This window comes from Eschrichtius robustus, chromosome 10, assembly GCF_028021215.1.
Source record: "Eschrichtius robustus isolate mEscRob2 chromosome 10, mEscRob2.pri, whole genome shotgun sequence".
Lineage (NCBI taxonomy): Eukaryota > Metazoa > Chordata > Mammalia > Artiodactyla > Eschrichtiidae > Eschrichtius > Eschrichtius robustus.
Window position 1 is genome coordinate 5,862,762 of NC_090833.1, and position 26,442 is coordinate 5,889,203.

General features: G+C 51.2%; 1 protein-coding gene across 1 annotated transcript in view; it reads right to left on the reverse strand.

Moving 5' to 3' along the window:
• Positions 1-7,581: 7,581 nt before the first annotated feature.
• The window catches only part of ASS1 (argininosuccinate synthase 1), a 51,326-nt gene continuing 32,465 nt past the window's right edge, over positions 7,582-26,442 (reverse strand). Inside the window, exons 12-15 of the mRNA XM_068551896.1 lie at positions 18,174-18,305; positions 13,145-13,301; positions 9,093-9,158; positions 7,582-7,865 (exon numbers count right to left, since the gene is read on the reverse strand). Of these exons, the coding sequence (XP_068407997.1) occupies positions 7,820-7,865; positions 9,093-9,158; positions 13,145-13,301; positions 18,174-18,305 (401 nt within the window). The 3' untranslated portion in view covers positions 7,582-7,819. The remainder of the gene's footprint in view (positions 7,866-9,092; positions 9,159-13,144; positions 13,302-18,173; positions 18,306-26,442) is intronic.

Sequence of the window (26,442 nt, forward strand, 5' to 3'; positions counted from 1 at the left end):
AAATAAATAAATAAAATAAATCTTAAAAAAAAAAAGAAAGAAAGGATCTTCTGAACTGTCCACCCAGGGCACACATGAAGGGCAGCTTTTATTTGCCTTGACCAGATTTTGTAATGCTTCCGTGCCTGTATGTGGAGTGGTGACTGAGACCAGGCTCTGTCTCTGATGTCCCGCTGGGTGCCTCAGTGGGGCCTCCAATATCCCAGGAGGAAGGGCCCCTTAAGGTCCCATCCTACAAATGGAGAAACTGAGGCTCAGGGGGAGTGAAGTCCTTGCCCAAGTTCTCACAATGGAGGGGAGTAGCCAGGATTTAGCGTGAGTCTAGCCTAAGTCTGGTCCCTGAGCTGGGGATCCATCCCCCGCACTGCCCTGCCACCCTACCTGCTTGCCCACAGTTGCCTTTCGAGGATCCGGTGCTCCACTCTGGCCGAACACCTTCTCTGTACTTCTCAGAGGTTTGCTCCAGCCCAGCGCTTTCCCGGCCCATGCTGTTTTCCATTCCTTTCTTTAACACTGGCCATCTTCCCCTTACCCCTTATCTTTAAAAATTTATTTATTTTTAACAGCTTTATTGAGATGCAATTTATATCTCATACAAGATTCACCCATTTTAAGTATACAATTTAAGTTTGTTAAGAAGCCTATTAACAATGTGGAAAATTAATTGCACTATTATGGTAAAAAGGGAGAAAATGAAGCATATGTGCAGGTAAATGTAAACAATGTAAACAAATCACGTTACCTGCATGAAAACATTTTGCACATGCAAAAATGACTAGCAGGAAACTCATAAAAATATTAACCAAAACGTTTTGGTTAACATGTTGGATTCAGAAATGAAATTTTTTCCTAATGATTTTCCTTAGTTTCTGTAATTTTCGATATTATTCTACTAGGATACTCTGGCTGAGACCCGGTAAAAGATGGTGTGAGATTCCAACACCCCCATCTATACCCCAATATCTATTTGCATTTCCTGATTGAGTCGAGCTAAGAACATGCCTAGAAAAAGATCTCCAGCGTTGGAGGTGACCTGATTCAGACATACTCAGCCTTCTGTAATGGTCTGGGGGGCAACTCCATAAAAGCCTTATAGCCAGGGGTGGGGAGATCTAGGGTCTCCCAAGGGCAGAATCTACCCTGAGAAGGCGGAATCAGTCCAGACCAGCTAACCCCTGCGATAGGATCTGCTAGCTGGGGGATGAGGTGGTTCTAGTGGCAGCTGGGGGGTATTGACTAAAACTACTGCCAATCCAAACCATTTGGCGACACCTGCACGCTCAGGTGGAGAGCGGCTGTGTACACGAAAAGGTAAGAGTTCTAACATCTCGGTGTCCAAACAACCCTACTCCAGATCCCCTAAAGTGGTGGTTTCCTACCCACTTCTCAGTGGAGCTGGGGTTAACGGTCTTGAGAGCTGGGGCAGCAGCCAGTGGCATGGGGAGGGGCTGAAGTGGAGTGACAGGAGGGGCAGGTCCTGGGCTGTGGCATGAGGACTGGATTGGAATGGCTCCTGAGCACCTACGCACCACTCCTTGGGCTTCTAGAGCAGAGAAAGCCCTGAAGTGGGGGGAGGGAGTGTGTGTTCCTGAAGTTCTTTGGATGTGGCTTCTGAGCTAGTAAAGGTTGGATTGATAGTCATTCATTCAAGAAATATTTATTGCATAGATGTTATGGACCAGACATGGTTTTGGCACTTGAGACACAGCTGTGAACCAGACAGAGCCAGTCTCTTCCCACATGGAGTTTCCTGTCTAGTGGGAGAGACATTCAACAATGCCCAGCACGCAATAAAAAATTATTAGACACACAAAGCAAATCAGTGCATAATGTCAGGTGCTGATATGTGCTATGGAGAAGAGAAAGGCAGGGTAAAGGGTATAGCAAATGCCAGGTTTAGGCTCTATAACAAGTGAGCCTCGTGGCTATCTGGGGGAGGGAGAAGGAGGTTCCAGGCAGAGCTTGGCCTGTTTGAGGAACAGCAAGTAACACAGTGGGCTGGAGCAGAGTGAGAGGGAGAGTGAAGGGAGGTGAGGAAGAGAGGGGGTAGCGAGCCAGATCATGAAGGAATTTGAAGGTCATAGTAAGTGTATCAATTATCTGTTGCAGCAAAATAAATAATGCAAACTTAGTGCAATAGAGCAGAACTTTATTTATTCATTCTCATGTACCTATAGGTCGTCAGTCTGGTGGTTCTTCTGCTGGTCTCATGTGGGATCATTTAAGCAGCTACTGTCATCTTATGGCTTGCCTGGGTCTGGAGGTTCCCATGCATTTCCATGTCAGGGAGTTGGTGCTGGCTACAGTAAGGACTTTGGATTTTATGCTGAGTGAGACAGAAGCCATGGTAGGTGGGTGTTGGTTCAACAAGGATGAGAAATTATGTGACTTATGTTAATGAAATAGTAAATGTGACCCCAGGCCAGGGTGGCCTATGGGCATTTGGATTGTATTATTGTTAAATTGAAAAAAAAAATCAACTTCCACTTCTGTCCACGAAGCAGTAAGGTGGTCTAGAATTATACTCCCATTGTAAACAATAGAAACTGGACAAAACACAAGGAACAACTATTTTCAGACATTCAACAACAGGCAGCACAGGACTGTGAAAAAAGAAAAACAACATGAGTCCTACTATTGTCTAGCTTCCTGCCTGGAGATAATTCCCAAAATGCAGAATGGAGAAGGCAAGACAAAAGAGTCCAGTGATCTTACTGAGCTAAGAAGACAGATGGGATTTGGGGAGACCAAGGCAGCTGGAATTGATGGGACTGATGACCAGAGAGGAGGGAGTTACTAAGAGAAAGAACTCCAGTCATCTGCATAGTGTCCAGCTGAGACTTTGGCAGGTGCCACTCTCTTCAAGCAAAATCCCATAAGCATACACAAGAACAATTTTCAAAGAAAAATTACTAGGAATCTCATACAGGACTGGGAATTGTTTAAGAGTCCTCCAGCTAGAGGAGAGAGACCTCATTGACTACAAGTCATCAAGTAAGAACACTAGAAAGGCCACACCTTAGAAGCAGAGCTAAATTATCCCTAGAATAAAAACTAGAGCTGCTCTAAAAGAGCTTAATCTATAAGTAACTAAACTGCCTTCTCTAAAGAAGTCCAATACTCTTTAAGGAAATACAAGAAAACCCAGCCATGCATCGTTACAATGCCCAGGGTCAAAGTTTTTAAATTATGAGCTATACAAAGAAGTAGGAAAAAATTCCATAGTTAAGAGAAAAATCAGTCAATAGGAGCAGACCAAGCAGTAATGGGGACGATAGAATTAACAGAAAAGGACATTAAAGCAGCCATTATGAGTATGTTCCATATGCTCAAGGATGTAAAGGAAAACATAACCATGAAATTGGATATATAAAAATGACTCATATAGTGATGAAAAAAATACCTGAAATGAAAAATACACTTGATGAGATTAATAGCAGATTTGATAGTGTCGAAGGTCAATGAAGTTGAACACATAGCAACAGATACTGTACAAAATGAAGCTCAGGAACTTCCCTGGTGGTCCAGTGGTTAAGAATCTGCCTTCTAATGCAGGGGACTAGGGTTCGATCCCTGGCTGGGGAACTAAGATCCCACATGCCTCCGGGCAACTAAGTCCGAGCGCCTCAACTGAGACCCGACACAGCCAAAAATAAATAAATAAATATTTAAAAAAAAAAGATTCCAGAAAACTATTAAAAAAAAAATGAATCTCAGAGAGAAAATAGACTAAACAAAGAAGAATGAACTGAGTCTCAGTGACTTATGGAACGATTCAAATGGTCTATGATATGTATAATTAGAGTGCCAGAAAGGAGAGGAAGGTAGACAAACAAATTTGAGGAAAAAACTCCCGCAAATGTTCAAATTTGATAAAAATCCACAGGTTCAAGCTCAATGAATGTCAAGTAGAATAAACATAAGAAAACCATAACAAGGTACATCATAATCAGATTGCTGAAGATCAGCAATAAAGAGAAAGTCTGAAAAGCAGGCAGAAAAAAGACACATTACATGTAGAGGAACAACAACAAAAGCTTTTAGTTACTTTGATCAAGAATAAGGGAGATTGATACAGCCACTATGGAGAACAGTATGGAGGTTCCTTAAAAAACTAAAAATAGAACTACCATACAACCCAGCAATCCCACTACTGGGCATATACCCTGAGAAAACCATAATTCAAAAAGAGTCATGTACCACAATGTTCATTGCAGCTCTATTTACAATAGCCAGGACATGGAAGCAACCTAAGTGTCCATCGACAGATGAATGGATAAAGAAGATGTGGCACATATATACAATGGAATATTACTCAGCCATAAAAAGAAACGAAATTGAGTTATTTGTAGCAAGGTGGATGGACCTACAGTCTGTCATACAGAGTGAAATAAGTCAGAAAGAGAAAAACAAATACCGTACGCTAACACGTATATATGGAATCTAAAAAAAAAAAAAATGGTCATGAAGAACCTAGGGGCAGGATGGGAATAAAGACGCAGACCTACTAGAGAATGGACTTGAGGACACGGGGAGGGGGAAGGGTAAGCTGTGACAAAGTGAGAGAGTGGCATGGACATATATACACTACCAAATGTAAAACCGATAGCTAGTGGGAAGCAGCTGCATAGCACAGGGAGATCAGCTCGGTGCTTTGTGACCACCTAGAGTGGTGGGATAGGGAGGGTGGGAGGGAGGGAGATGCAAGAGGGAAGAGATATGGGGATATATGTATATGTATAGCTGATTCACTTTGTTATAAAGCAGAAACTAACACCATTGTAAAGCAATTATACTCCAATAAAGATGTTTAAAAAAAAAAAAAGAATAAGGGAGGACAACCTACTATGTACTAGATGCTATGCTAGACCCCTGAGCTCTACTAATACCTACTAACAGCCTGCTCTTCTATCTGTGACTCTGTTCTACAAGTAAAAATAAGTAGTAACATATGTGATAAATAAAAATTCTCAGAATTCCCTGGCAGTCCAGTGGTTAGGACTCTACGCTCTCACTGCCAAGGGCCCGGGTTCGATCCCTGGTTGGGGAACTAAGATCCCACAAACCACGTGGCATGGCCAAAAAAAAAAAAAAAAAAAACTTCTGCATGTCTCAGCAATCCCTGGGGGGAAAAAAAAAGAATACGGGAGGACACAAATCACCAAGGTAAGTAATGAAACAGGGACATTGCTATCAATCCTGCAAACAGTTAAGGATAATAAGAAAATATTATGAAAAGCTTTATGCCAATAAAATTGACAATCTAAATGGAATGGGCAAATTCCTCAAAAGACACAAATTACCCAAAGTTGACCCTAGAGGAAATGGACAACATGAATAACCCAATATAAATAAAAGAAACTGAATTTATACCTTAAAAGCATCTGCCAAGAAAATTCTAGGCCCAGATGGTTTCACTAGTGAATTCTATCAGATATTTGTGAAAGAAACATTACCAATCCTACACAGGATAAATATAAAACACATACCTTTCTTATTTTTAATCTTTTAAAAACGATATTTGACTACCTAAAGAAAAAATAGCAACATATTGTGGGTTTTTGTAGAAGCAATATATATGACAACAAAAGCACAAACTGAAATGTTCTAAGATTGTATTGTTGTAAGATTCTTATATTACACATGAGACGGTACAACATTAATGAACGTAGCCCATTGTAAACTAAAGATATATGGATACTGTAGACCCTAGAGAAACCACTGAAAAGACAAAAAGCATAGCTAATAAACCAACTACTAAGAATACTCAATTAAATCCAACAAAAGGCAGGAAAATAGTTTAGAGTGAAAAACTAAATCTATAAATGGGGAAAGGTTAACAGCTATCAATATAATAGAAGATTACATAGTTGTTGAAAGTGTTTAAGAGTTTTTGATGAAGAAAACTGTTTATGATGTAATGTTAATTTAAAAGCAGGGCAAAACACTTGCTTTTAAAATACTTTAGGGACTTCCCTGGCCGTCCAGTGGTTAAGGCTTCCCACTTCCACTGCAGGGGGCATGGGTTCGATCCCTGGTGGGGGAATTAAGATCCTGCATGCTACGTGGCACGGCCAAAAAGAAAAAAGAATACTTTATCCTAAATAACTCTGTAAAAATATTTATAAGCATAGAAAAATTTGACTGAGAAGAAATTCACTAAGTATAAGCAGTGTTTATAATTGGGTGGTGAGATGATGGGTGATAGTTATTTCTATAAGATTGTATTTTGTTTTGTTTTTTAGTAAGATGCAGCCCAATGATGGTTAAGGACATAAACACACAAGATTTGGGGGGTCAGCCAGGCCAGAGTCTGGTTCTTGGCTCTGTCACTTGCTAGCTGACTGAAAGCTGGCAAAGCAATTCCTCTGCATCTCAGTGGCCTCCTCCACCAAACAGAAATAAAAGCATCTACCTCAGTGTCATTTTGAAGATTCAAAGAGATAATGTGAATAAAGTGTGTAGCAAAGTGTCTGGCACAAAGTTAAGATTCACTGAATAATTTACTTGTAACCTTCACAATAAGAGGAAAACAAGTTTTAAAAACAAAATTTCTTTTGAAAGAAACCCTCATTAACGAAGGCAATGGAGTGGAGGTCAGAACCAGGGAAGGGTCCAGAGCAACCAGCACTCAAGTCTTCCGGGTAACAGCGCTTCTGTCTGCAGATACCACAAACTCTCTCACCAGCTTAATTAAGCTCTAAATGGTAATTGGTTATGAGAACACCAGTGTCTCAGAGAATCCAAGTTAAGAAATGCCGCCAGCTTCCATGAGGCCTACCAGGATGGGAACTGGGATTCTAAACCGGACACCAACTCTTCCCATCACTCCCTTTTCCCTCTCTGCTTTTCCAGCCACAGGGCATCCCACCACGCCTAAATTCCCTTGTCCTCGCTTCTGGCCGATTCCCTGGGCCCCGTTGCTGGGACTGAGATTCTGATTGGCCCAGCTCTAGTCAGGTGCCCAGCCGTGGTCCAATCAGATATGACCAAAGGGGTGGAGTCAAGTACAAACATGGCGGCTTTGGGCCGTGGTTTGTGGAGGAAGGATGGAGGGACCCTTGTAAGCCAGGTAGACACTCCCCACCACCACCGCCACCACCACCAAATTATGTCTGTGCTTCTGTCCTCTGTGCTCAGGCTGCTCTTCTTACTTGGGTTCTTTCTCCTCCTTGATGTAGGACACTTAAGGCCACCCAGCCACGGTGGGGAAGCCTGGTGTGGTCAGTCGTGGCCACCATTCCCGGGAGTTCACTGCAGGCTGTGGGCACGACTGCCCCCAAGTTTGTCACCTAAACTCTCCTCGGTTTCCCTGGCACATGCCACAGGGGCACAGCTGGTAACAAAATGCCAGGCTGCTGGGCTAGGGTCTGACGCGGGGGTGTGCTTCTGGATTCCATGCTTTTTGCTAGAGAGAGGGGTCGATTCTTCCAGATAAACAGGTTCTCTGGCAAAAGGTGGCCTTCGGCAGTGCATAAGTCAGAAAACACAAAGGTTGGTCTAAGAAAAGCATGATTTACCACACCCACACACACACACTCTCTTACTCCTCTCTCTGCAGAAATAAACAAAAGACCAATGTATCATTTTTTTTTAATCGTCATTTTACAGCTCCTGACTGCAGCCAGCCCCCGCCCCTTCCGTTTGCTGACCACTTCTGCAGGCTCCAGGGGACCAGGGAACAAAGCCGGGGCCTGGCACCCGCACTGCACTGCCAGCCCTGGAGGACAAGTCACAACTACAAATTATCACAACAATTAGCGGCCGTACTTGGGAGATGGGCAAAGCGAGGAGGCCCAGCTCCCCATTGTCAGCCGGTTTATTTGGCGGTGACCTTGCTCTGGAGGCGATGATATTCCTTCAGCCTGTAAACCAGATTCAAAACAAAGAAAAATGTAAATTAACAATAACAACATGCACTCAGTTCAATTAATTCAGGCAGAGCTGCGCTGGCGGGGCAGCTGTTTGTTAAGATGTGTGTGGAGTTGTCTTTTTTTCTCCCTCTCTCCCTCTCCTGCCCTGGCCCCTCCTGCCCTCCCATCAGGATAATGTAATTAATTTATCTTAGGGGGAAAACATTGCTTGCCATTGTTTAAGACAAAGCGTTAAACTGGCAATGGGAGAAATGAAGAGGCCATTATGAAAACCCGGTGTGTTCGGAGCCATTTAAAAGGGTTTATAGAGTCATAAAACACAAACAGGGTGAAGGAGGCGGGGAGGTGGAGGTGACTGTCGGGCTGGAATCCATGTCTCTCCCAGTCTCGGCTCCAGGGACAGGAGGCTGGCTCTGAGAGAAAATGGTTTTGTGCTGGGGGCATGTTATCAGCGAGAGAAGAGAAACTCATGCCTTCTTCCTGACCCCAAGCCCCAGGAGAAGGAAGCTGGTGATTAAGAACCCAGAGCTGGACAGACAGGCCTTCTGGACTCAGCCCCACTGAGCACTTGTTGCTAGGCACTGTGCCCTTCCTGGGTGCCAGGGTCTGGGCAGAGTGCTTGATTTCCACGGACTCAGATCAAACTTTCCCTGCACCTGTGAGGCAGGTATGGTTAACATCCTATGATTTCCAGAAGTTCAGAAGGGTTCTGAGACCAAACTGCAGAGGCAGGGTTCGAACCCAGGTCTGAGTGGCCTCAGATGGTGTGTATCACCCCACTGGGCCATGGAGATCCATGGTTCCAGTTGCACCTGAAGCTCATGTATGTGGACGTGAAGGCAAGAGCCAGCCAGGTGACCTTCTGTGGCTTCTTTCTACCCCTCGGCCATTTCCCTTGCTAACCTGCCCAGGAAAGGGGCTCCTGGTGGCTGGAGAGGGTGGGAGTGAGTGTCAGAGGCAGAGAGCAGAACCCAGAAACCCGGAACTCAGGTGCCCAGGACCCTCTGTTGCTCTTGGCTGTCACAAGTGTGCCTTCTGGCCCCGCAGAGGATGGGAGCAGGCTGGGTCCAAAGCAGGCGCTGAGGATGTGGTGGGTGGAGGGACAGGAGGGTGGGGCTTGTCTAGGGCAGAGCAGTGGTCAGAGCATTGAGGTCCCAGCAGAGCCTGCTCCCCACACCTGGAGGGTCTGAGGACCCATCAGGGCCCAGAGCTTCTCACCTGAGGGAGTTGATGTTGATGAAACCAGTGGCATCAACTGGCTCGTAATCTCCCTGCACATTCATGCTGCAAAAGAGTAGGAGCTCGTCAGCATCCCCCGGGCCTTGGCCTTGGCATCCAAGGGACCTCAGCCTCACAGACACCCAGGCATTTCCTCAGTATTGATCCAACACTCCCTGCACTTTGGCTTTTCATTCCATTCCTTCCAATTCAGGGAGCCCTATCCTGGGCCGGGGATCACGCCGGGGCTGGAGAGCAGGGAGCCACATCCCTGCTACCCAAATGGGCAGGTTGGGTCCTGGTCCAGCCAGCGCCAGCCCAGTGAACTCCTCCCACGAACCAGAGCACTGCATCTGTAACCTCAGGACATGCACTGGAGCCAGCTCTGCCCTCGGGCTGTGGAGGGCTTCGACGAGTGCCCAGGAACAGCTGGTGATGTCCAGTGGCCTGAAGGCCTGGGAGGCCAGGAGTTACACACACCAAACAGCCTCAGATGTGCGTGACGGCATCCCTCAAGCTGCAGAGAGGCCCCAGCAGTTAAGATCTGTCCACGAAGTCTTTTTCACCTTGTTTGCCCATTGAGTGAGACCGAGTCTAATCCATCCTCAAACATGGGCACCCACCCCATGCCAGCTGGCTCTGAAAAGTGCCCAGTCAACCCCTGCTATACTCAGTGGAACAGATTTTTTTCCCCCATCTGCAGTTTCCATCTTCCAGGTTCGACAGCCTTCATCTTTTGGGTGTTCTCACTTAGCTGCGCTTTGGAACCTTTCCCAACCAGTCAGTCAGGTCCAGCCGCCTGGGTGAACATCCTGGCTCCACCCCTGCCATAGACCTTAGGGCAAATATTCTTGCTCTTTGAGCTTCAGTCTTTCACTTGTGAGATGGGGCTCTCAGCCTTATCACTGGCTCCACGTGAAATGATGTAGCTGCCACCTGGCACCAGGTAAGCACTCAGTTTTACTAACATCATTCAGTCACTCATTCATTTACTCAGGTGTTTATTAAGCACCTACTACCTGCCAGGCACTGTGCCAGGTGCTGAGGAAACAAGAACCAGACAAGAACAGCACCCACGTGGGGGGCAGGTGGTGGTGGGGCGGTGAGTGCAGACACCAGCAATCAATCATCCATCTGCCTTCGATAATTACGACTCTGATATGTTCAGGGCGCTGTGGTCTCAGATCTGCCTCCACGAGGCCACCCTCTGAGCCCCCTGGGGGAAGGGGGTCCCTCCCGTTTCTCACGGGCCCCTTGTTGCATCCTGCCCTGAATCAGCCCCTTGTCTTCATGTCTGCAGAACTCCAGCCTCAGGACAAAGCAGTCTCAAGGTTCGATGACAAGGAGGTGGCCTGTCCCCTCAGGAGCCTTCTCCAGAGAGGTGAGATCGGGGAGGAGGAGGGCAGAGGGGTTCTGCCATTTTTCTGAGACCCTGAGGCTGTGCCTCTGACTGGCTCTTTGTGGACTGTGGGCTTTGTACAACAAACGGGGTCTCTGCGCCCGGCTGCCCTGCAGCTTGTCGGGACTTGGGCTCTGTGCCTCCCCCTGCCACGCCCTCGCCCTGACCTTCAGGGGACCTTGAGGCGGGAACTCCCACGCTCTCAGTGCTCCCTCCTTTTCACCTCCACTGGTCCCTCCAGGGCTCAGGTGGCTGAAGCCACCAGGAATCAACTAGCAAGCTCCCCGTGAAGGGAGAAGATGTCAGACATCCAAGGGGCTGAGCTCGGCACCCCTCACCAGGCAGGGGAAAGGCTGGACCCACCTAAAGCGTCAGCCTCCTCGAATAGCTTCTACAGACCTTGCTGGGGTGATAAACGAAGCTTCACATGACCCCGCCCTGAGCCTCCACACCCCCATCCGAAACCATCGCACGGGCTTCGGACTCCTGGCCTCGCTCCCGCTGTCTGAGGCGCTCGTCCCCTTTGGAAGGGCCTCTGCGCTCAGCCCAGGGAGAAAGCAGGGCTTGGATCCCCTTCCTGCTCCCCGTGTGCACCTGTCCTTTCACCTCCGTCTCTCACGAGTCGAAACAAACTCTGCCACCCCCTTGCCCCCAAACAGGCCCTTCAGACCACCCCAGCAGCCCCTGCAAAGAGAGGCCCACATCCAGGGACAAACTTGTCCCACGGGACTGCTGAAGTATTCCCAGAGGTGTTTCTCGGGAACCGAAAAACCTCTTTTAAAATCTGTGGTTTTCGGGGGTAGGGGGTACCAGTGGAAAAAGAGTTTACAATGATTTTTTTTTTTTTTTTAACCTCCCCTGACGGTCTACAGAAAACCTCTGTGCTTTTATTTTTGTTCATTCGAGTGGCTCTGACCTGCTCTATAATTACGGTACTTTCTACCTACTGTGCCGCGGCATTTCCAGTTCTGCTACCTCTCGCGGTTTCCTCGCTGGTCCCTGTGACGCTGTCACTCAAGGGCTTTCAAGTCAGCGATGTAGAAATCAGAAAGAAAAGGGAAATGGTCGGAGACACAGTGAGAATAAATGCTCCTGCTTTTCTCTCTTTTTTTCCCCTTTCCCTTTTTACTTTATTCATTTAATCTCCCTGAGTGAGACTGTAAGGCTTAATGAAGGGTTGGACAGATTATTAGAGGCTGTTGATTTGGAGGGGGAGGGAAGAAAGAGCCAGAGAGAGAAAGAGAGAAGATAATTTGACATTTACCCCGACTGATCTAAACTGATTCGGTTATATTTATGGCTTCTAAAGTGTTTAGGAAGATTGAAGGGGGGGAGAGAAACGCAACACGGCAAAGAGAAGGGAGAGAGGAAAATAATATTGACCGCTAAACAAAACTCGTACTGTAATTCCTGACCGTCTTCCGGGAGGGGAGAGCTGGCCTCAGCCTGAGCCAAGCTGGACCTGGGACTTGTATCAGGTGGGGCTGCCTGTTCCCACCTCTTGTTTGGCCAGGTGGACTCCAGAGGGAACACCTTGCTCCTCGGTCAAGGCCAGTCTATCATTCAGGATGCAAACACAGGTGCAGCTAATAGGCAACTGCTACCTTGGACCCAGCCCACCAGGGCTCCCCAGCCTCTCCCGCATCCTTTCAGCGCCCTCAGCCTGGCCCATCGGGGGGCAGCTCCTCAAGGTTCCCTCCTGGCTCCCTCTCATCCAACTCTGCCGCTCCCCTGGGCTGTCTCCTCTTGGCCCCATCAACCAGTGTACTCAGACCACGTTTCTCCTCAACTCTAGCCCTGTGTGTCCAGTGGCCGACTATAGTTCTCCTGGCCTATCTCAGAGAAAACTCATCCTGCAGATGTCCAAATCCAAATGCATGATTCCCCCCGCCCCATTCCCTCAACTCAGTCATTGCCACCAAAGTGTACCCAGCGGCTCGTGCCAGAAAACCCAGGGTGGTTCTGAACTTTTCCATCTCCCTCCCCATCCAAGCCCTTTCAATCCCACCTCCTAAATATTTGCCAAATCCATCTGCTGCTCTCTATTGCCAGAACCAGCAGCCTGGTCCAAGCCACCAGCGTGTCCCACGGGGAGCCCTTGTGTCCACCCTTGCCAGGTCCCACCTCCCTCAAATCCAGAGCAGCAAGAGGGGCCTCAAAACCCCACAGGTCTGATGTGTCCTTCCCTTTAAGATCTGGCTCCAGGACCCTCACACTCTGGAGTTCTTGTAGTGCCTGGGATGTTCTGGGTTCTTCCAAGGCTCAGAACCTCCGCACAGGACCGTCTCTCTGGAAACTCTCCTGCCCCCTCTCCACCTGGTTCACTCCTTTCTTTTGGAGACCAGCTCAGAAATGACTTCCATGGGGAAACTTCCCCACACCCCCGTTATTATACCCAGCCCAAGTATCCTGTATCTCCCCACAGCCCGGCACCTCCTTCCCTAATCCTGCACTTGGGTGATCCTTTGATTGGGGCCTTTCACCCCATCTAGCCTGTACATTCCATGAGGGCAGAGGTGGTGTGGATAATCTTCAGGACTGTCTCCCCCATACCCTACACGTGCTTGGGCATATCTTTGCTGAGAAAGCCAGTCGGAGGAGATACTGGACATGAGGGTCTGTGCCCAGCTGGGGGCAGGGGTGGGGCGCCTACCTCACCAGCTCCTCGTTGTAGAGGGACAGTGGGGACTCCCGGCCGAGGATGTACACCTGGCCCTTGAAGACGGACACCCGCACTTTCCCTTCCACGTGCTCCTGGGACTTGGCGATGCAGTGGCGGACAAATTCACACTCGGGGCTGTGCCAGAAACCTGCAGAGAGGAAGAAGCGAGGGTGCTGGGGAGGCCCACCATGTGCCTGCCTTGGGCCAGGACGTGGGGAGGACTGGGGTCCAGGAAAGGCACCCTGCGCCTCACCCCGTCATGGCAGACATGAGCCTGGGAGGGCAGTCCCGCATCTGCCTTGTTCACTGTGGAGTTCTGGCACGACATGCACTTGTAAATGGCAACAGTGAGGACCAAGCCCGCCTGCCCCTGTCCTGTGACCTTGTAGGGCTCCTGGGGGTAAGGGGGCATCCTCTACACCCTGCAATGCAGTCACCCCCTAAGGGTCAGGAGGAGGGGATCTAACCTGCTGCTTCACACCACAGACATTCAGTGGTGAAGGGACCCCATCCTTTGCCCACAGGGGGCTCAGTCTCATCAGGGCAGCAGACAGTTGGGCAGGAGACCTCAAGCAAGACTCAGACATATGTTACCGGGGCCGAGCGATGGGGGTGCCCAGCTGGGTGGTGGGTTTGGGGTCAGAAAGACCAGGTGTGTGGGGCCTTCACCTCTCTGTGCCTCTGTTTCCCCATCTGTTGAGTGGGGATGACACTGCCTCGCCCTCCCAGGACTAGCAGGCTTATTGTGCATGGAGGCCCTGGGCTCAGGGGCTGCTGTGAACGCTGCTGGGAAGAGCCCCACCCCTCAGGATGGGCAGACCCCTTGGAAACAAGTGACCTGTCTTTAAAATACTGCTAATATTTTCACACGCAAAGATTTCTGCAGATGAAGCACAGGCACCATGCTAATTCTTTACCTGGACCAGCTCTTTGAATCCTCCCAGTCGCAGGAGAAAAACCTCTCTTAGCCTCTTTCTTTTCTGCGTGAGGAAGTCAGGCTCAGGGAATTTGAGAGACTCTTCCACGATCACACAGGCTGTAGTGGGGGGCCTGGACCTGACCTCAGTCGGCCCGAGTTCTAACAACTGTGCTTCATAGGATCATTTTGGAGCTTTCCCGTCTACATCTGCGACATCCCCGAGCTGCCCGAGAAATGCGCTGCCCCCATCCCCCGTTACCCATATCTGTCCCCCAGGTCACTCAGGCCAAAGAGGGCCGCGTGCTCAGTCCCCCGTCTGCCCAGGGTCTGGACGGTGGCTCCTCTCAGTTTCTGCCGAGGGCAGGGGGGCCGTGGCCAGGGTTGGGGGAGGGACAGCGAGAGGGGTAGGGTTTCTCTGAAACAGAGCCGGGAAGGTGAGCCCACCTGGGCAGCTGTGAGGCCAGATGGTGTGCGATCTCCTGCCCTGATAAAGGGCTGGGTCAGCCCCGGCTCTGTGGCTATTGTTGGAAGCCCTGGCCTCCAGGGGCACCTGCTGAGGCCCTCCGTGGGAAAGGGGAGCAGGCCTTCTCCACGATGGGTCTGGTGGCTTCCAGACGTGGGGGAGGGATGGGCGGGGAGAGAAGGGGTTGCGTCCTCAGTCTCCGATGTCCTGCCTTTTGAGTTCACCTCTGGTTCCACCTTGACAAGCCACGTGATCTCTTTGTGCCTCAGTTTCCTCATTTGCACAAGGAGGTAATACTAACCATTCTCCGGGGAGTGGGGGGGTTGTGTGGATTCAGTGAGAGTTTTTGCTTTCAAGATTTGAACATGGCCTCTGCCAGCCCTCACTGTATACAGGGAGACAGACACCCAGAGAGGGAAAGAACCTTTCCAAAGCCACACAGCGAGATCCAGAGTGCTCCTGACTCTAGCCCAGAGCCCCGTGGGAGGGGACACTGATGGCCACCCCCCACCATGCCCCAGTGGCTCAGCCATCTTTCTAAGTCAGGATAATTAGACCATTAGGTTCCCAGGCGGGAAGAGAGGTGGGAGATGGAGCCAGAGATACGGGGGCAGAGACCCCTGTGGGAGTGCCTGGCCTGGGCTTTATCTCAGGATCTCTCCCCTCCCGCCATGGGGGCCTTGTGCTCAGATTTCTCTTCCCAGCAGTCCCAATCTGGGGTGGAGGGCAGTGAGTCCTGAGTGCTGCACTGGGGAGAGCCTGCGTGTCCCAGGCTGGGGGATGCACAGTGGGTGGGGCCTGGAGCTGGGCCAAATTCTGTACTAATCAGGCCGACAACCCTCTGTGCATTATACCCATTTTACTGCCGAAGAAACTGAGGTGAGGGGAGAGGTGAGCTATACCCCCTAAATGAGATGGCTCTTGAAGCTGGGGTCCTGCCAGAATGACCCTGTGGGGTGAGGCCAGTGTGCTCCTGGAGGGAGGGGTTCTGTATAAACCTCATACAGGCAGATCAGGAAATTTGGGCATGGCGTGAGAGGAGGGGGAGACAGTGGTCACAGTAGTCAGGGCAGCTAGCAGTGGGACCGAGGCAGAAGGGCTTCCCCGGGCCTCAGTCTCCCTTGGCCCCGAGACCACAGGGGCTCCGAGGAAGCTGAGTGCCATAGCACAGTGGTGGCTCTATAACTGGGGAGCTAGACAGAATGGAGAGGGGACCTGGGCCCGTGCCCTTTATTTTACAGGAGGGGAAACTGAGCCTCGGGGAGGAGACAGACCTACTCAAGATCATAAAGCCAGCCAGAGGCAAGGCCCCATTCTCCTGCGTCCAAGCTCGGAGACCATGCCAGGCACTGTCCTGGAGGCTTTGCAAATATCCATGCATTGAGTCCTCACTGTAAGACAGGCAGAATTATCCCCATTCTTCAGATGAGGAAACCAAGGCACAGGGAGGTCAAGTAAGTTGCTCAAGCTAATCCCTGCTCTCTAACCTTTATGCATCCCAAATGTGAGAAATCCCCTCAAACAGACCCTCTGAGCTGTTGGGGGGTGGGGACAGGGTGCTGCCAGAGGCCGACCTTCACACCTGTGGGGGGCCTGGACGTCAGGGGCACCTGGGCGAAGTTCATGTTAATAACAACTACCTGGGAGGAGCCTCCACTCTGAGATTTTATTTCCTTTTAAACCTAATCACTGTAACATTTGGGGATTTAGAGGGCTCGGTGGGTGACAGCAAGGACTCAACCCAGGCAGCCTGGTCCAGGGATGCCAGCCCCACGCCAAGGGCCAAGCTGTGCTCCTGACACCCAGGGCTGCCGTGTACACACCACTGCGCCCCTTGATCACCCCTTGCTAATGGCCCCAGCCCAGCTTCCTACCCACCTCGGATCTGCTGGAGTGGCCGAGAACTTGGCCTCTGAAGCCGGCCTGTCCTGGGCTCCAAGCCACTGCTCAGCAGCTGTGAAACCTTGGGCAAGCGTCTTTATCTCCCCTCTGTGCAGCTAAGATTAGATAATACCCGTCAGTGCCCAGCTCAGGGCTGGGCAGCAAGAGAGGTGGCAGCTGATCTAGTGTGGGGAGGGAGGCTGGCGGCCCGGCCCCCGCTCGGCCTCCACGGATGCCCCCTGGCCAGGTGCTGTCCCCCCATCGCAGCCTGCCGCGTCTTAATGACTCTCCCGCTTTGTAACCAAAATCCACCTTTCAGTGTGGAAACCCCGCTGAGCAAGAGAGCCCGCAGGAGACAATGTTATTTAAACACCTGTCTGTACCTGGGAAGGGGGGAACTGGGCTTCAAAGCTCCTGGGAACAATGGGAGGGAAAAATAATGCCAGCCAATAACCACCATGTCCCCTTGAAATCCCGAGATGAGTTCCAGCGATTAGGAGGTTTCAGAGGAAACAAAACCTCCAAGTGGGGGACGAGGGGAAGAGGTGAGGGCGGTGGAGGCTTCTACCAGGCAGTTACTATTACTATGAACTTTCCTGGGGTCCCTCTGACATCCAGGCCCCCATAGACGGCAGCCTGTCCCCCCCAACAGCTCAGAGGGTCTGTCTGATGTGATTTCTCAAATTCGGGAGATGTTAATGTCATAGAATAGAGTCAGCCCTTTCTGGAAAGGGCCAGATAGTAAATATTTTAGGCTCTGCAGGCCATGTGGCCCCTCTAGCAACTACTCTGCTCTGCCAGTGTAGCTCTGAAGTAGCCACAGGCAACATGCACACGAATGAGCAAGGCGGTGCCCAAAAAACTACTTATGGACACTGAAATTTGAATTTCCTATAATTTGCACGTGCCATGAAATAGTATTATTTTTTAAAAAATTTCCCCAACCATTGAAGAATGTAAAAACTAGTCTTAGCTCATGGGCTGAACAAAAACAGGCAACGGGCTGGATTTGGTCACCCCTGTTATAACGTGTGGGATGGATTTGGAGTCGGGAGGACTGGATTTCTACTCTGTGACAGCAGGTAAGGCACGGAAACTCAGTCTCCTCACCCGTAGAATGGAGCCCAGCCCACACTCCACACATGGGCTGGGCATTCGGCCGTCCCGGTGGCTTCCCAGTGGGGATCTGGCCCAGGCAATGCCCAGGCCTGGGGCCCCGTTCTCGGTCAAGGTAGGCTTTCCCTTGCTTGAGGCAGTTCATGTAGCACCTCCGGGTTCTGCCTGGAAACAGGCTGACCTGGGCTCAAACCCAGCTAGGCCACGTCCAGTTGTGTAACTTTATATAAGCTCCTTTTGCTCGGAGCCTCAGTTTCTGGCCGCAGCTCTCTTAGGAAACTTGGGAAGCCCCCTAGGATGACTTGTGTTCCCACACAGCGCCAGGTACCCAGCACGTGCTGGATAAAACTTGGCAGCCATAGGCATGACACAAGATGCTTGCCTGGCCCTGCGGCCGTCATGCGGGTCGCAGGTGGCGGAGGCAGCGGGACAGCCCGGGGAACCGGTGCATTTCCCTCCACACCGTGTGAACAAGGCAGGTCCCGATGTCCCCTCCTCGCTTCCTCGTCCCCTGCCCTCTCTCCACCCCCTTCACCCTGCATCTTCCGGGCTCTCGAGCAAGTGGCAGTGGGCAAGGCGGGACGGGAGGAGGATGCCCCTGGGTGAGGGAGGGGAGGGGAGCAGCTGCAGGGTCTACGCACCCGTGTACACCAGCTCGGCGAATTTCAAGCCCAGGCCTTGTTTGATTTTTCGCACTTCCCGATCCATGGTGAAGGCCTCGATGTCTAAATGAGCGTGGTAAAGGATCGTCCCTGCTGGGGTCTCGTAGATACCTAGCCATTTTTCCAGGCAGGGGGAGAAGAAGAAAAAAGAGAGAAACGCACGAAACCCAAACTGTCAGCAAATGACAAAAAAGAAAAAAAATAATAATGACTCGTCTGACAGGAGACAAGCCAGTCGGACCCATTCACTCCCAGCTTGCTACAAAATGCATCCGTCATTATATTCATGCTGGGGCCACGACAGTCCACTCTGCAGCTTGTGGAGAAAATGTCTAGATGCCCCCCTTTGAAGAGGCCCTCAGACGTTGGAAAATGACAGGGTTTCAGAGCTGCTCCCCCCCTCCTTCCCAACTCGTGCCCACCGGCCCGCAGCTGAAAACCTGTAATTAAACCGAGTCTGGTCGAGCCCAGGGCCCCGGATGTCCCTTCCTGCCTTCCACCAGGGAGCCAGGGGAGGGGACGGCTGTGCACACGCATGCACGCGCGTGGACGTGTGCCCACACATGCCACATTCAGCCGGCGGCTCCCCTGCAGCCGTGTCTCTGCAGAGAAATCCTGACTGCTTTGGTCACCTGTGCTGACCCCACTGTACAGCCAGGGAAACTGAGCCCTGGAGGAGAAGGGACTTGGCTGAAGTGGAGCTGGGAACTGAATCTAGGCCCCTGAGCAGCACTGTCTGCTGCCCTGTGGACCAGCAGGTGATGGGGGCCAAACCCAAAAGGTCACAGGAAGACGGTCTCGCTAGGTCCCCTCCCCATCACCTCAGGCCCAAATCCTCCATTTGCTAAAAAATCTGCTTGAACCGCATGGTCTCCAAGTGACAAGGGGCGCCTGGCCCTGGCTGAGTGTAGCCCTGAGAGGAAGGTCTTATAAGTAGCACCACCCCAGATTTGGGGGCACTAAGGTTCCAAGAGGCAGGATGGCCCCCGGGCACGTGGCCGGGCTCCCTCTTCCCAGCAGTGCAGCCTCGTGAATCAAGTTCGGGTGAGCACCCTGGATAAACCTGCCCCGTGTCCGCTGTCCTGATGGAGGGGTAATAACCGCCCCATCCCCACAAATGCCACCCCCCAAAGTCCCTTTCTTCCCACCACATAACGTTAACAGCGTTAAAGGGGCAAGTTTTCAGTTCTCCTCAAAATTCACCGCCATCGTCTTTCCACAGAAAGGATTTGTACACCCAGGTTCATGGCAGCATTATTCACAAGAGCCAAAAGGTGGAAGCAACCAAAATGCCCATCAACAGATGAGTGGATAAACAAAGTGAGATCACTACATACAATGAAATGTTCAGCCTTAAAAAGGAAGGACGTCGGGGCTTCCCTGGTGGCGCAGTGGTTGAGAATCTGCCTGCCAATGCAGGGGACACGGGTTCGAGCCCTGGTCCGGGAAGATCCCACATGCCACGGAGCAACTGGGCCCGTGAGCCACAACTGCTGAGCCTGCACGTCTGGAGCTTGTGCTCCACAACAAGAGAGGCTGCGATAGTGAGAGGCCCGCGCACCGCGATGAAGAGTGGCCCCCGCTCGCCGTAACTAGAGAAAGCCCTCGCACAGAAACGAAAACCCAACACAGCCAAAAATAAATAAATAAATTAAAAAAAAAAAAAAAAAAAGTAAGGACGTTCTGACACACGCTACACCATGGATGAACCCTGAGGACAGGACGCTCAGTGAAATAAACCAGTCACCAAAAGACAAATACTGTGTGATCCCACTTACGTGAGGTTCCTAGAAGAGTCCAATTCATAGGAACTAAGTAGGATGCTGGGTGCCAGGGGCTGAGGAGGGGAAATGGGGAGTTAGTGCTTAACAGGGCTTCACTTTGGGAAGATGAAGAAGTTCTGGAGATGGGGGGTGGTGATGGCTACACAGCAACGTGAATGTTGTACTTAAGGCCACTGAACTGTACACTCAAAACAGTTACAATGGTAAGCTTTATGTTTTCTATATTTTACCACAATTTAGAAAAATGCTTAAAAAACCCCCAAAACCAGAAAGGAGATTGTTTCAACTCTGAAGTCCAAAGGGGACATGGGCAAGCCTGTGTCTGATGTGAGTAGCCAGAAACTTTCGCCTTAGAGAACTTCTCTAGTCTTTAATCTTTAAGTCTGGAAACCACAGGAACGTCAGGGCCCTTGAGGATCGCCTGCGTTCTCCTAACTTAGCTGCAAATGCTGAATTCGAACAGTCTTAGGTGGAAGCTCAGCATATATAATCGAAAACAATGTCCCACTGAGGGGGGCAGAGGCCCCTCTGCAAACCCTGGGCTCCACCAAGCAGTCCTTAAAACGCTAATCTGGTCCAACATACCAATTGCACAGATGGGAAGACAAAGGCCCGGGGGAGGGACATGACTTACCCAGGGGGAATGGAACCTGCATCTAGGTTTTCCATCTCTGCTCCAGGTTGCCTCTTAGGGCCTTTGCCAAGTGATCCAGTGCTCACCAGGCATGAAAAGGACACCCAAGTCTGAGGTGCTGTGGCCAAGGAAGACCCTGGGCTGTTCCCAAGGCTCCGAGGTGTTCCCTAGCGGAAAAGAACCTCTTGGCAGGGGCGGGGGTGAGTCTCTCATCTGCAAACCCCTGATATCCTGGTCTCGGGGGACATGCACATCAAAGAGACCAGGAGCTGATGTGATTACAATGTGCCTGTCCTGTTTCACTTGTGTGGCCGCAGCTCTTGGGCCACCTCTGCTGTCCTGAATCAGTTGTGGGAGTAAATGCCTCCCCAGTAGGAAAACACCCACATCCCCAAGTTTATGCACCAGGCCCAAGCCCTCGATTCTCTGGGGAGTTCCTCAGGCCCTCACTAGGCCTCGTCGTTACCCTTATAAACATGGTTCAGACAGGCTCCGTCATCCACTTCTGCAAAATGGCTCAGAGACACAACCCAGAAAGGGCTTAGAAAGGTTGATGGGGTTGGAGTCAGATGGGTGGCCAAGAAAATGACAGCATGAGAGGGGGGGTGCGGGGACACAAAAAAACCTATGAAAAGCAGACAAGAATTCAGCGCAGGATTTGGGGCTGCTCCTTGTGGGGACAGTATGGTGCCACGAACAAGTGGCTCCCAATGGCCCCAGGTCACTGAGAAAGGCCTGATGGTTCAGCAGTCTGTTTCCAAAGATAGAGATGTGCAGAACTTTTGGAAATATCTGCCTCCCCAAAATGGCAGAAATGACCGCAATGTGAAAGGAGCAAGTTTTCAATTATCCCATAAACTTTATCACCAAGAGCCACCAAAAGCAAGACAAGAACAAAGCCCTATTTGTTTTCTCATCCTAGTATATACTGAGAACTCAGTAAATGTTGGACTAGAAATGGGCCTTCTGATTCCTCCTCATTTTTACTTTTGCCGCATTTTGGAAAAACTCAGAAACTTCCAAAGCCTTCCTTATGCTGGCACACACACTCACAACGGCAGGCCAATAGCAGGGGCCCTCCTCATTTTCAGCTCCTGGAGAACCTAGCTGTCTCCCTGCTCTCCTGTCCTCATCTGGCCAGCTGTGGGCAGGGTGCAAGCTGTATTTGTAGGGCCGGAGCTGTAGACCAGAAGTCCCTCGCAACTTACACTTTTACGGAGAGTGCACAGCTATGTGACCTTGGCCCACCTCATTCCCCTCTGAGGCCCCGGCCACCTGTCTGGAAAAGGAGAAGGTGGCAAGCGTCTGCTGCTTTTCCTTCTAACTTCCGCCGAGACCTGCCCGAAGGTGAGCACCCAGACACGGTCCCCCGGTGCGTACCGGTGGGTGTGTCCCTGGAACGCTGTAGCCAGCCCCCCAGCATCACTTCCCCGCAGTCCAGAGAGGGAACAGCACCGGTGGTTTGCAGGGCGAGAGGACACCCATACTTTCCATCGAGGAAGAGCTATGCTTGCCCTAGGGCCCCCCGCTATCGCCGCATCTTAGAGGCTCCCCAGGAAAAGAGCAGAGAGTGCCTGGCGGGCAGAGTCACCCATTCTTGAGCCCTTAGAACCAGCCTCACAGCGGTCAACCCTCCAAGGCCGCCACAGGAAGAGTCATAGGCAAGAAGAAAAGCCGCAGCCGTGAAACACACCAGCACAGTTAATATCCCTGTTCCTTTTCTTAGAAGGTGTTCAAGTTAATTGTGACTGATCAAAAAGCTTGTTTTCAGGTTGCTGCTGTCGTGTGTGTGTGTGTGTGTGTGTGTGTGTGTGTATCTTAAAGATCTTCCCTCTCCTCTCCATGGGGGTAGGGGGTACAGATGATTTCTGTGTATTTCTTCTGGAAAAAAAAAAAATGACTTTAAAAAAACCAGTGACAGAAACCTGATGCTAAAAGACGATGGATTCGGGGCTTCTGACAGTCGGCATACAAACCACTGCGCAAAAAGAAGGAGGAAATGACAGGTGAGTCTCGGCGTCGCTGCGGAAGAGACAGCAGACATCTTCGGAGTGACACGCGCAGCGGATTCAAGTGTCTATTTTCATCTCTCCGTGTTTACAGGAAAAAGACAGAGGTGTCAGCGGTTCTCCGTGCAGCAGCTTCAATCACACCATAATTACTGCCAAGGAGCGGGTGGGGAAGAAGGGCGAAGAGCTGGGGGGTGGCTGAGGCTGGGGGAGAGTGGACCAAAGAGGAAGAGGAGGGGACCAAAACAGCTGCCGCCGCTTAAATCCTTCTCATCTGTTCCTGAGGCTGCCAGGTTAGCCCAGATTGAGCAATTTGGCAGAATGGAGTGGGACCCGCCAACTCGGCTGGGGGGCGGGGGTGGGGCTGGGGGCTAGGGCACCTGGACCAGAGCCTCTGATCCTTTGGGAAAGCAGTATCCAGAGGGAGGGATTTGGAAAGGCCAGGGGCAGGGAGCTTGGCTGGAGCCCAAGGGCTCCCCTCTTGGGTACCAGGGCCAAGGATAGAGGCGGTTGCCATGGTGAGGAGGAGGCAAGTCCTGGTGGGGCTCTAGCTATCCTCTATGCTCCTGGTACCCCGCAGGCCCCATCCTGGGAATCAGGGCAGGCCTCTGAGTCTGGCCATTCCAGGCTTCTGGGAATGCAAACACCTTTGCTTCACAGGTCTCCCTCCACTCTGGAACATTCCATCTGAGTGGAGCCTCTGGGAGGCCTGGACAGGTGGGTGGCAACCCTTGTTCCTTCTTAGCCAGAAAGTGGAGGAGTAAGGAGGAAGTGAGGGAGGACAGGAGAGTGGGAGAGAGATGGGAAGGGTGGAGGAAAGGAGGGAGTGGAAAGGAGGAGTGGAGGGAAGAAGAGAAAGCAGGCAGAGAGGAGGGGGCGGAGGGAGTCGGCAGAGGGAAGCAGTGGCAGCAGGCAGAGGTGAGCCTCACAGGGCAGGGCTGGGAGGAGAGGAACCAGCCGGAGAGGAGGTGAGGGAAGGACCAGCGCTGGCTCCTTCCCTGCTTCCCTCCTGCCTTCCTTGCCCCCCTTCTCCTCCCCACTGATTACATTTACTTCACTTAATTAGCCCCCCTCCAGAGTTAAAAAGATAATGTGATAATGACGATGTGAACAGCCACAATACAGCAAAAGCTACTCCATCTGCAGCTTCCCCAGCCCCCGGCCCGCTGACCCCATGGCCCGCTGACCCCATGGCCCCGAGTGCTGCCGACCCGGCCACCCCACACCCAGGGCGCTAGCGCTGCCCAACTTCCTACCCATCCACCGCCACCCACCCCCACCCAAAAAAACCCCAAGCCCTTAACGAATTTCAATTGCGAGCTTTGTAAAATCAATACAAATGACATTTTCCCCTTGTATACCAAGGTACAAACAATAGAATTTTCCTGCTGTGCCCTCAGTATAATTGACAATTAACAGCTTCTCCTGACCGTAGACCTGTGGGTGAATCCACATCGTCCTCATTTATTGCCCCCACCCCCTGCCTTTCTTTCTCACAGTGAATTATTGGGAGTGGAGAAATAAAAAACAAGACCTCCCCCTAAAATTATGAAGCAAGTTTCTTTTCTCACCCCCCCAACCCAAGTCAGAAAATAGGCAAGTTAGAACTTCCAGAGGGAGATGGTGAGATCACCTAGTGTGCCCACCTTTGTTGGTGAGAGTCGTAGAGAGGGAAAGCAACTTGCCTAAGGTCACACAGCAAGTTCTTGGGACTTAGAACCCTGGTTGTCTTCCCCAAAGACTGTACCACTCTCAGGCTAAATTCTATGCTTTTAGGGACAGGCCCCCACAGGTACACACACAGTACCTGGGCAGAGTGAGGGCTGTGCTCCAGGAATCTTTTCCTCAGGTGGGTGGTCAGAAGCCAAGGGAGTTGGAACTGAGTGCTAATCTCATGACTCCCACCTTCAGTAGTGATGACGCCCCCAGTTCTGGGGAAAAGGTAGGAAGTCTACCATCCAGGCACAGCTCCTGCTATGGGTCAACAGGTCTCTGATCTGCACCACAACCCATTTCACAGATGAAGAAGTTGAGGCTCAGAGAGGCTATGTTGCTTTCCCAACGGTGATGGAGTCAAGTGTGGTAAACAGGGCCTGGCCCCTGACACCAGCCCTTCAATGTGCCTCCCCAAGGTCTCCAGGGGGTCAGTCAGCCTCAGACCCAACCCACCACCCCGCTGGCCACTTGGGGCTCCTCCTACCTTCTCTACCTTTCCCGCTGGAAGGCTCCCACTCCACTCTATTCCACATTCTACCAGTTGAAGCCTATTCTCCTGCCACCTCTTTCAGGATGTCTTCCCAGATTAGCCCAGTTCGCGCCTTTATGACTCCCTCCTTCCGTTCAAGTTCACTTGCGTGCCCTTTCACAGAGTGACCTCAGGCCAGTACTTATCTTTCCATTGTCAGCAGCACTGATCTACATCCACAATCAATTAGTGATGCCTGCCTGGGGCATGGGAGGGACGTGACAATAGGTGCAGAGTGGGCATCTCTGAGCCACTCGGACGGTACCCAGAGGGCATAGGCTGCCTTTGCCCTTTCAGCATCCCTGTGGAGCTGCTGCCATTTATGAAGTTCCTCCACTGGGCCACTTCCTGCTATTACACACGGGCTAGAACCCGGATCTAGCAGAGTTCAAGCTCTCAGCCCTCCACTCCATGCCTCTCTGTGTCTGGACATCAGTCCTGGTCCTGGTGCCTGTGAATTTGAGCCTTGGTTTCCCTGCCTGTAAGATAAGGGTGCTGGTCTCTGGCTCCCCAAGGTCCCTCCGGGACCTGCCTTGGATAGTTCACATTGTGCTGGCTCCCAAGGGCAGACTGAGACAAAGGGACATTTAATCAGATGTTAATATAGGTAAGATACAAAGGTAAGTGAGGATAAAAGGGAGCAGCTAATTAGTAATATTGTTCTCCATAGTAACATTGTTCTCCACAAGGCCTTCCCGAGAGAGTTTCAATTAGGTTGTTTCTCACAGAGTATATGTGTGTCGAAGAGGAAAAAACACAAGAAAGAGGCAAAGCCACTTTCCTTCCTTCCTCCCCTTTTGAGATAAATTCAAACAGGTCAGAGCCAGAATGATCCAACTCCCATCCCCATGCCTACCGCATTACACCTGGGGAAACTGAGGCCCAGAGATAACAAGTCCAAGGTCATCTAGCAAGGCACAGCGAACCTGGCATGAAAGCCCCAGCATCCTGCCTCTGGACCAGTGCCCTTTCTAACCGCTGAAATCCAGCCATCGGCTCTCTTTGGATTTTAGAATCTTAGTAAAAACACCCTGAAAGACAAAGGGCCATGGCTATACCCTGGCCTGGTTTTATTTGGCTGTGTCATCCTTTTAAATTGACCCTAAGCAAAGCGAGTTAAACACCTGCCCACACAAGAGGCCTCAACCCCACCCCCGGTGCTTAAAGACTCGAGTGCCCAACCCAGGGACTCTGACTGCTTGAGAGCCTGCCCCCCCATCCTGAAGTCCGGAAGCACGCAGCGTTGCTTTACCACCGGGGAACAGGAGATCCCCTCATATGGACGGGGGGAGGGTGTGGCCCAGACAACACGATGAGTGACTGATAGGGAACCATGGGGCTCTGCTTACTAAGAGAAGACAGAGGCCCTGCTTGGGGACCAGCCTATCCTCCCTCCAGGCCCAGCCCGAGGTGGATATGGGCCAGGCAGCTTAGCCAAGGTGGCAGCCGCTCAGCACCAAGGCAGAGCCCCGCCCCCATGCCATGCCAGACCCTGGAACAGGCCCTCAGGCCCTGGTTGGCTCACAGCGCCCACCCCTGGTGGGATTCCCACCCCACCAGGCCAGCTGGCCTCGTC